Genomic DNA, 11,305 nt, shown 5'->3' on the forward strand with positions numbered 1-11,305 from the left:
TAACTGTGTATTGAACTACTTTTTCTGTCAAATTTGTTGTTAAACATGATGCTTTGGTGCTTAATTTGTAAAATCATAACCTAATTTGATGTTTACTAGGCTTTTCCTTAACCCCTCCTTATTATCCAACATATTCGCTTATCCAACATTCCGCCGGCCCGTTTATGTTGGATAAGTGAGACTCTACTGTATATGCTTTGAAGTTATTGAAAAGTTATTCATAACAACGCTGCACTGTTGGCACCCAGTGGGGGAGAAAACGCAAGGTCAACAAGGGCCATACCGAAGCAGCAAAGTAGTGCGCGTGGCTCTCGTGTGGGTTCCACTGCACGGCTCCAATGTCCCACTTGCTCTGGCGGGAGATCTTGCGATGCCCGTTGGCGGGAGAGTCCAGGTTGACAATGTAGAGGAAGCGTCGCCTGCAAGACAAGGGTCGAAATACATCACTCCAGAACGAAACCAGCTCATGTTCATCACCAAAAGTATCCCAAGCGCTACATTACAGATATTCTGTAGGATAGTATATACAGGGTAGCCACTGAAAGACTGATGGGTTTGAAAAACTCATAGCTTTTAATTTTCAATTTTAATTTTTAGGCCCGGGCTGTGGTGCAGGTGGGAGAGCAAGCCAGCTGCAATTAACTGCAATGAATCACTCTGACCAGGAGGTCATGAGTTCGAGGCCCGCTCAGAGCCTATGTTTGTTTGTCTTTGTTCTACCGTGTTTCCCCAAATATAAGACAGTGTCTTATATTAAATTTTGCTCCCATAGATGTGCTAGGTCTTATTTTCAGGGGATGTCTTATTTTTACATGAAGAAGAATTCACATTTATTGTTGAACAAAAAAAAATGAACATTTATTATATACTGTAGTGTACAGTAGTTGTCATCACAAACCAACATAACCAGACAAACTGTGAATCCTATAAAGAATTTGTTATTACCAATATTTCCATGTACAACACTTTATGGTACATACATTTACCAATCCTGCATGCTCTGGTGTTCTGGCTCTTTACTAGAGCTTTTAATCTATGTTAATTTGTATGTATGTATTTTTATCCTTTACAATTTTATCTTGTAAATCGCCTAGAGCATCTTGAATGGAGGGCGATTAATAAGTAATTAAATGATGATGATGATGTTTGGCACCGGGCATGCTTTCAAACAAAAACTTTGCTAGGTCTTACTTTTGGGGGAGGCCTTATATTTAGCAATTTAGCAAAACTTCTACTAGGTCTTATTTTCCGAGGATGTCTTATTTTCAAGGGAAACAGGGTATGTTAAAAGGCATTGAATGTTTGCCTATATGTGTAATGTGATCCGCACCGAGTCCCCTTTGGGGTGAGAAGGGCGGAATATAAATGCTGTAAATAAATAAATAATAAATAGCTTATAGAGCAGGCATGGGCAAACTTCGGCCCTCCAGGTGTTTTGGACTCCAACTCCTGCCATTCCTAACAGCCGGTAGGCTGTTAGGAATGGCAGGAGTTGGGAGTCCAAAACACCTGGAGGGCTGAAGTTTGCCCATGCCTGGTCTATAAGCTACAAAAAAATATAAAGTTTTCATATATTCAGCTTTTATTATACCCTGCTTTTAATAAGCTCTTACATTGGATCAACTGGACAGTGTGAGGTTTATGGTGAAAAGAGGCTCCAGGGCCCAAGTTTTTCTATTCCAGCGAAATATTCATTATTTTGAGTCAGAGAAAATATTGGCAATATTTTAATGTCAGAGTACCTCCCAGCGATAACTGGATTAAAAACGTTTCCATATAAGATCCAAATGGTCCAAGCTTTATTCAAAGAGTTATTACTGGCTAGCTGCTGAAATTGAATGATATATAATTGAATGGTATCTTGGGGTGGTAAAAGGGCGAGGGGACACGAAGTTAAATAAGACTTTGCTTTTGATAAATGCCGCAGTGATAGGAAACTCCCACGTGAAGCATTCTGGGCCAGGCTACTGCTGAACAAGCCAGCTGGACGCCAAGCTCCTGGAAGGCCTGGTTCACTGGATGGGACTGAACGAAAGCCCAGGCTGCCAAACCTTTGGGGACACCACGTTCCAGCGCAGCGCCTGACATTGCACCAGTGAGAGGCTGCCAGGCAGAGAAGCAAGGCTGGTGGGAACGAGAGACGGGGCCTTCTCCGTATTCCCCCCCCCCCCACCTCTGGAATTCTCTTCCTAAAGAAATAAAAATGGCCTCCGCCCTCCTCTCCTTTAAGAAACACTTAAAGACACATTTATGCACCTTAGCGTACGGAAAGGAGGAGGATTAAAATAATTGTCACCCCATAGCAGCTATGGTCTAAGTCAGGGGTCCTCAAACTTTTAAAGCAGAGGGCCGGTCCACAATCCTTCAGACTGTCAGGACCCAGGCTGCAGAGCACCAATAACCATGCGCAGAGGCCAGAATCTATCTAATATCTTTATTAAAGGAATATATAAAGTCAGGAAAAACAAGTGAAGAATATAGTTCAGAAGTAGACCTTCCAGGAAAGGTCAAATATAGTCCAAGGAAACAATGTCCAATATGAGATATTAAGGTCCAAAGTTGTAATCCATTAACCGAAACACACACTTTGTCAAGCAAAGTGAGGGGAAATGACAAGGTCCTTTAGTCCATGGAACTTGACAAACAAGGCTGGAAGCAAACTAGATTCTTGGCAAACAAGGCTTGATTCAAGGCAACAAAAGCAAGGAACAAGAATAGGGTCCGTGGCGAATTCCGTGGCGAGGTCCGGGGAGCAAGGCAAGGCTGGGACGAGAACAAGGTCCTGGAAACATGGAACTGGAGTTGCGTAGTCTACACACGAAATCACTCCCGAAGCTGACGAATTGACTCCGCAAGGATTTCTTTGCGGCCAAATACCTATATAGGATCTTGTTTTCCCGCCAAGGAACACTTTCCCTGGGGAACAAGAAACGAAACCCATACTATGTCCAGATGCATGACTCCTTAAAGTTTCCCAAGGGAAACAGACTTAATCAGCTAATTGTCTGGCAGCTATCCTGGCGCTCCTGCGAGTCGCCTCCCGAGCGCCTCTATCTTGATTATAATAATCCCGGCGAGAAAATGGGGGAGATTTCTGCTCAAGGCTTGTTTGGCTGACTTCTGGTGGGCAAACATCTTGCAGGTGCAAGGGCTCCACTTCTGGCTGAAACGGTGGGAAACCCAAGTTTTCCTCTTCATCTGCCTCAATAGTACCAGGAACGGGACTACATGGCCCGTGAGTCATCACACAGACTGTTGAGGGGCCGAATTATCATTTGGGGAAAAAAAATTCCTATGCACACTGCACATATCTTATTAGTAGTGCAAAACAACAACAATAACAATGAAAGAACAATGTACAGAAGTGTGGGCCTGCTTCTGGCCAATGAGATAGTCAGGTTAATTAGGATTGTTATTGTTGTTGTGTGTCTTCAAGTCATTTCAGACTTTGGGCGAGCCTAAGTCCAAAATTATTTATTTATTCATTTACTACATTTATTTACTACACTTATATCCCACCCTTTTCACCCTGAAGGGAACTCAGAGCAGCTGTATATACATACAGTATATTATATTATTAGCATAGCACAATATTAGCATTATATATTACTATATTGAACTATACCACTATACTGTAATATTATATGTAATATATAACATATAATTAATATTATTATATGGTATTATTATTAGTATTATATTGTATAAATTGTATAGACTCGGTCTTTTAAACTTGAACACGCCTATCTGTGTTTTATAATGCGTTTTATGAATGTTTTATGTAAGTTAATTTTTAACTGATTTATAGTATATTGTACAGGTTTTATATGTGTGTTTTATTGTAAGCCGCCCTGAGTCCCCTGTTGGGATATAAATGTTGTAATAAAAAAATAAAAAAAATAAAAAATTATTATTATCAATATAATATGTATATACAATATATTATATTATTAAAACGGATATAAAAATATTATATTATAAATGAGGGCGGGGGCCAGGTAAATGACCTTGGAGGGCCGCATTCGGCCCCCGGGCCTTAGTTTGGGGACCCCTGGTCTAAGTCAATGATGGGCAACCTTTTGCACTTGGTGTGTCAAAATTCACCAAAGAACCTAGCATGACTTGGGTGGTGTGTCACTTTGAGAAAAAAAACCATAATTTCGCAATATGTATAGTTGAAATAACGAAAATGTATAATTGTAATATATAACTGTATTTAATAAATCAAAAACTATTTACTACCATTATTTCCATGTACAGCAATCTATGGTACCTCTTGCAATTTCCACGCTGATTTCTCTCTATTCTAGTTTCAATGTAGTCATGAATAATGAATAATATAATAATAATATAATGGTAATCATATGATAATATAATACAGTAATAATAGAATAATAATAGAATGATATAATATATATATATAAATGTAATGTGCATAATTCCCATGGAGTAAACAACAAAACCACTGGACCAAATCACACCAAATTTGGCCAAAAAAGACATAGTCATCCAATCAATCTGCATGCGGCAGCGTGTCAGCAAAAATGGCTAGGCGTGTCAGTGCTGACACGCGTGTCATAGGTTGGCCATCACTGGTCTAAGTGAAACTACTACAAAATACTGAACGTTTTCTGTAATTTGGCCATTTAATTCAGTCCAGGTATACACTCACTCTGTGCAATAATGTTTTTACTGAGTGTCGTGTCTAAATTTATTTTTCTTTCTAATTTGGATTTTTTATTCTAATAATAATAATAATAATAATAATAATAATAATAATAACATCATCAACAACATGGGGGTGCAGCCCAAAACAGAAACAAAGTATAAACAGTTTAAAACACATGTCAAAAACTAAAATCACAAAATCACAAGTCGAACACTTCCCAAGTGTTTAGGACTGTGTGATGTATAACTGGGATCTGCGCGCATCATCCAAAAAGTGTTCGACTTGTGATTTTGTGATATGAAATCCAGCATATCTATCTTGCTTGCTGTGTCATACAACGTCGTTGTGTCAATAATGTACTTGTGGCATTGAATGTTTGCCATTTATATGTATGTTAACCGTTCTGAGTCCCTCTGGGGAGAGAGGGCGGTCTAGAATTAAAGTTTTATTACTTATTATTATATATAATTATTTCCACAATAGTGTTTTGCATTTCTGCTGATTTTTATACACTTGTAATTTGTCCTAATTTAATATTCTCAAAGGCAGCCTTGAGTTCTAATAATAAAGGAAAGGTGGGGTATAAATGAATAACAACAAGGACACCATCGTCTTTAGACATCCCAGGATATGCATATCCCTGACACAGTGGCTAGCAGCATGAGAGAAAAGAGCGTTAATAAAAAAATAAAAAAACACATTATGCAAAGTATGATGTGATCCCAAACTCCAATTGCTTGCAGGTGATGAATGTCTGCATTGGTTTTTTGTAGCTGATAAGGAAAGCAAATAGCTAAGACTTTGGAAAACATCAGCACAAGGACATCAGATGATCAGATCAACAAAAGTAGAAGGTCACTCGCTGAACAAAGCAAAAGGCACACAGGAAGAGATTCCTGAGAAGATAGTCAAGAGCTTCAAATATTAGCAGTGTAGAAGAGGAGAGGTTGAGGTGCGAAATGAAAGGCCAAGCCTTGCCCCCAAAAGTCAGAACTTTTTAATTTTGGATCTGAGATCCAAAATGAAGAGGGTCTGCTCCAAGAATTCCACCCACAATCTGAATCTTTTAAAAAAGGGAAGGAAAAATACCCACAAGGGCAACACAGCACTCAGCATAAATAAAAGGAAATACTTGTTGTATAATGAGATAGATTGTCTCAGCTTTTGAAAAAGCCCAGGACAAAGCAGAGAGAAGGAACCTTCCCGAAAGGCTATTTACCCATGAGAACTCCATAGTAATAGAACCTCCATGTTCAAAAGCTGCAAACTCAGGCAAAAAATAGGGTAAGAAGAGTTGCTGGCTTCAGGTTGGGCTGGAGGATTTTGAAAACTGCACATTGGACTAAGTAGGCCTTTGCGTGCCACTGAGAAGGAGAAACGGTTGGAAACAGCAACCTCCCAAGCCTCACACTATTTATTTGTTAATGTATATATTTGCTACCCTGTATTCTATGTGTATGTTGATTTGCCAATTTGACTATAGACATGTGATTGTACTGAGCATGTTCAGACTCAGGACTCCATTTGTATGCAGTACACTTTACACCGCAGTGGAGGTGGATGTATGTATGTTGCTGTTTGGACTACAGTAGAGAAATATGAGTTACGGACTTCAGTGAGTACAACTATACCTAAAGACTATGGACTGTTGATTAGGAATTATACCCTGTGTACTCAACACAGAGAAACTACATCCTATCTGTAACTGAACTTCAGTAAGAAATGAGCCTGGATGGTGAATTAATACAAGATGTATTAATCAAAATATGTTATTTTTTCAAAGAAGGCTTTTTTAAAATCTCTGAGTGCATACTTTAAATTAAAAGGTTTTTAAAGGGAATGTACATGTTTTGGGCAATTACAACTGCAATTACAATTACCACTGCTATTTTAGCGTCAAAGAAACAACCATCCTTTGCTAACCAAGTATGTTTTTGTAGCAGCATGTCTTTGTCCTTGCCCATTCAAAGACATGGTTCTTCAGTTTAACAGCTGAGTAACCTGTGTGCCATTACACAAATATCCCTTGTTCAAAGGGTTGGCTTCTAACAAGGTCATGCTTTTCTTGACTAGGGGTTTTCAAAAGGTGGTCTCCACATGTTCATGGAGGCTCACATTTGCCAAACAGATATGACATCATTTTTTTCCTTTTCAACAAGATTATGATTGCTATTTATTTCCAAAATGGTATCTGCCCAGAGACTGTGTGCAGTTATTTCAAATAGAAACTCTCTCTATACATTTGTGCCTGAGCTCATGTGTCTCCTCATCTGTCTTCCTGAGAATGAAAAGCCTATGGAATGTGAAGGAGGATCCTCAAGGCAGCCCTGGGAGAGCTTCCCTTCTGTCCTCCAACATCCACCGTCAAGGACTCTCCCCGCAGCTGCCAGCATCAACTGCAATTCGATCCCAAAGACTTTGGCACTCACCCAGAAAGCACGGCATGCTGCCCAAGACAGTCCACAGACATTGCTGTCGCCTGCAGAAACAGAAGGAGAAAGAGAAGCAATCATCTTCACATTCATCAAATTTACTTACTAAATCGTGCATCAGGAAAATTAATTCTCTTTCCATAAGAGAGTTGGTGGGGAAAAGAAAGGGAATTTTACAGTCAACCCGAAAGAGACAAATTTGGGTCATAACTCTTTATTAGGAAACAAATCCCATGAAAATCATCAGTGGGACTTACATTCATGTAGACACAAATGATTGCACTGTAAGTCAGGAAGCTGGAAGAAAGCAGGAATTCGTAACTTGCTAATCGACAAATCATACATTCTGGAGTTTCTTGTTTTCGATGTGTTTGTCCCCCCCCCCTCCCCAGCATGATCAAATCCAAGTCATCAAAATGTAAGCACTTTGTAAGCTTGACATGCAAGTACAGCATGTTGCAAAACTAAATAGGAATCATTCTGGCACGGGATGAAAGAGAAAACACCATAAAAGTCAGGGACTGATCAGGAGAGGATGAAAGGCTGCCTCCCAGCTTCTTGCAGGCTGTTGCCCTGTCAATGTGACAGACTAGGTCAGTAGGTAAACACAACAGCTGTTAGACTGAGGAATGCGGAGTGGAGAGAAAGATGAGCTCAGATCTGAAGAGGAAAAAATGCCAGTATCAAAAAATAAAAAATCTTAAAGCTGAGCCTTCTGCGAAGGGTTTCATTGTGACCTCTGAAAAGCTGCTCTGATCCAAACAAATACAGAGCCAGGCCCTTTGGATATTCAGACTTTCTCTCATTACAGAAATATCTTCAAGGAGCCATGCACCAAAACAGCTGCGACACCACTGAGGAAATGCGAACCACAAAGCTATGTAGCTTTCCAACAGCTCTGGAAACAGTTTTAGGGGCTTGTTGCAAAGCGGCAGCTCATTCGACTAGGCAGACTCTGGAGAATAAATTGGTCCTGACTACAATTTGTTCTCAATAACAGGAGGGAAAAAACAATAACAATTCAATGGCTGTGTTAGCCAGGTGTCACTGTGAGGGGGCTGCATCACAAAATCGGTAGAGGAGGCAAAGGATTACCCAGATAAAGGGTTTTGCAGATGTAACCTCTCTATATAATCACTGAGAGCTGTTTATTATTTATTTATTTGCCCCAATTATACCCCGCCTTTCTCACCCCGAAGGGGACTCAAGGCAGCTTACACATGGCACAAATTGATGCCCCAGAACACACATAAAATTAAAGTTTAAAATATTAAATATTTCAAATTTAAACATTACAATAGTTAAAAATGACGCCATCCAAAAAAACGTGGTCTAAAGCCATTCCGAAGTCATTATAGATATTAGACATCCACAGCACTGCAGAGTTATCCAAAAGCTTGATCCCAGAGCCAGGTCTGAGAGCTGTTAAGAGGCCTCAGCAGACTGGGAAAAATTGGTCCCAAATTCAACAATGAGAGAAAGGACAATCAAAGTGTTAACCAGCCAACTAATTATATTTATATTGGGAAAGGGTCTAGAACAGAAAATGAAAACTCCAGAGGTTCCCAAGCTATAGTCCAATGGATTCGATTTCAGCTCCTAGAGTTCCTGTTGGCTGGTTTCTATAGGGGTGCATCTACACAGTAGAATCAATGCAATTTGATACCTCACAACCTCTGAGGATGCCTACCATAGATGTGGGTGAAATGTCAGGAGAAAATACTTCTGGAACATGGCCAGACAGCCCGAAAAACACACAAAAATCCTGTGATTCCAGCCATGAAAGCCGTCGATAACACATTGACACCCATTTAATTGCCATGGCACAGTGGTATGGCATCCTGGGAATATGGTGAGATACCAGTCCTCTTTGGCAGGGATAGAAAAAAACTTTACTAAACTACAACTCCCATTATTCCAAAATATTTGATCATGGCAGTTCAAGGACTCAACTGAGCAAAGTGTTCAAATTACAGGAAAGGAGATTCTTCCTAAACACGAGAAATAATTTCAACAGTGGAACTCTCTGCCTAACAGTCTGACAGAGGCTCCCTCTAATACTTAAACTAAAAACACATAGGCGCCCAATAATTAGAGTATATAAAGCTAAGGTTACACCTATGCTGTTATATGCAGCAGAAGTATGTGGTTTAAGTTTATTTACTTCATTAATATCCTGCCCTTCACACCCCAAAGGGGACTCAAGAGCGGCCATATAAGTTCCACCTCAGTAATAGCACAATCTCAGCACTTGAGAAGCATACTGGGAGTAGATAAAAGAACCTAAGCTGCTGCAGTGAGAGCTGAATTGGAAATGTACACAATCCACGCACAGTCTAATTACTGGTGTAAAATCAATGTAAAGGAGCCCAATATATTCCCAAAATTGTGCCTATTAGAATAGGTAAAATCCTAACTACAGACCTCTTGGATTATGCAACTGACAAATTATATAAGAAGTTGCTGTCTTACTGTCTCCTGCGCCTTAAGAGACCATGTAAAAAAGAGCACTATACAAAGAATTTTGGACATCGAAGCACAAAAAGATACAGCCACTCTCATTAGGGTTGCCAACCTAAAACGACTGAGCCAATATAAATGTAACTTTCAAATTGCCAGCTATCTAAAAATTCAAATGCCAAAACATTTTAGGGAGGCATTCACTCGAGCTAGATTTGATCAGCTTGATACAATGGTTAGATACGGGAGAAATATGATGTACATTATTTGAGAACACAGAAATGCTGGACCACTCTAACAACCACCACGTCAGATTACAAAGAGAAGCCACTGAAATCCACAAGCATATGGACAATTTCAACAGAAAGGAAGAAACCATGGAGATAAACAAAATCTGGCTCCCAGTATTAAAAAAAACTCTAAAATCAGGACAGGAAATAAAGAACAGCATTCTGATAACAGGGGAATTCCAGACAAGAAACAATCAGGACCAGCTAACACCTCCCAACCAAGGATTCCCCCAGCAGGAGGCAGCCAGGCATTGAAGCTGCTGGGCTATTCAATGCTAATCATGGTGATGAATTGCAATATTCACACTTGCCACAAACAAAGTTCTTTCTTCCACCCAGGACTTTCCACAGAAATACAAACTCCACTTGCCTAGTTTCCAACAGATCTCACAACCTCTGAGTATGTCTGCCATAGATGTCGGTGAAATGTCAGGAGAGAATGCTTCTGGAACATGGCCAGGCAGCCCAAAAGACTCACGATGACTCCGTCCATGAAAGCCTTCGACAACACTATGATGTATATATTTAGTTTTATCATACTTATTTACTGTATTGTCATAAGTGTCTTATTTTATCTTACTACATAGAGTGCAATCAAGTCTTGTCAAGATTTGCTGTTTGGTTTGGTATTGTGATATAGTCTAAGGGCCAATCAATAAAAATTATTATATATTACATAAATATAAATAAATAACATAATAATACAAATAACCATAAAGTTCTTATATATAAATATACATAAATAAACATAATGATATAAATAAACATCGCTTTCTGTTTATTTTTCATGAAAAGTTCAGAATTGCCCATCTTTGTCACTAAAGGCCTTCCTTTCTAGTCGAAGAAGCCACTTTCTCCGTTTCTAAAAAGTTTTCTCCACAGAAGAGGGCCCAACTACAACTCCCATCCCATACAAATCCAGCTAAGGACGATGGGAGTTGTACTATGAGGGACCTGGAAGGCTGGAGGAGGGGAGAGAATGTAACTTCCGCAAAAAGTAACTTCTGGAACGGAAGAAGGGCTCGTTTATTTACCTGAGCGTCCCGAAACTCCACCACAACATTCTCGCTGCTCCAGCGCGCCGCCATCTTGGACTCTACCACTAAATCACGCAGCCGGGGCTCGCCGGTGACGTCATACGCATGTAAGGACGTTTCCCGCAGAGCCTACCGGGAAGTGTAGTTTTAAAAAGGAAAGAAGCTGAGAACATTGAGACAAAGTTCTGGAAGTCAAAGTGAGAGCGTTGGATGAAGGCACTGATCCAGGCGTGCCTCTGCACTGTAGAATAAATGCAATTTAAGATCGCTTTAAGTGTTATTATTATTCCCATTAATATTATGCAGTCTGACACGACTTTATGAAGCAGCAAAAGAAGGAAGCCTTGGCGCATGCGCACAGTAGGCCTCCCTCCACGGGAGGTAAATCTCCTTAGCGCATGCGCAGTGGGCACCCTT

General features: G+C 40.0%; 1 protein-coding gene across 4 annotated transcripts in view; it reads right to left on the reverse strand.

The window, feature by feature from the left end:
* The window catches only part of wdr59 (WD repeat domain 59), a 37,944-nt gene extending 26,684 nt beyond the window's left edge, over positions 1–11,260 (reverse strand). The window contains exons 1-3 of one of the 4 annotated variants that reach the window (XM_062961587.1): positions 10,886–11,260; positions 7,099–7,148; positions 284–419 (exon numbers count right to left, since the gene is read on the reverse strand). In XM_062961587.1, coding sequence (XP_062817657.1) covers positions 284–419; positions 7,099–7,148; positions 10,886–10,939 — 240 coding nt within the window. In that variant the 5' untranslated portion in view covers positions 10,940–11,260. The remainder of the gene's footprint in view (positions 1–283; positions 420–7,098; positions 7,149–10,885) is intronic. The other 3 variants (XM_062961586.1, XM_062961588.1, XM_008123186.3) reach the window with 3 other exon arrangements.
* Positions 11,261–11,305: the final 45 nt, after the last annotated feature.

Source organism: Anolis carolinensis, unplaced genomic scaffold, assembly GCF_035594765.1.
Source record: "Anolis carolinensis isolate JA03-04 unplaced genomic scaffold, rAnoCar3.1.pri scaffold_9, whole genome shotgun sequence".
Lineage (NCBI taxonomy): Eukaryota > Metazoa > Chordata > Lepidosauria > Squamata > Dactyloidae > Anolis > Anolis carolinensis.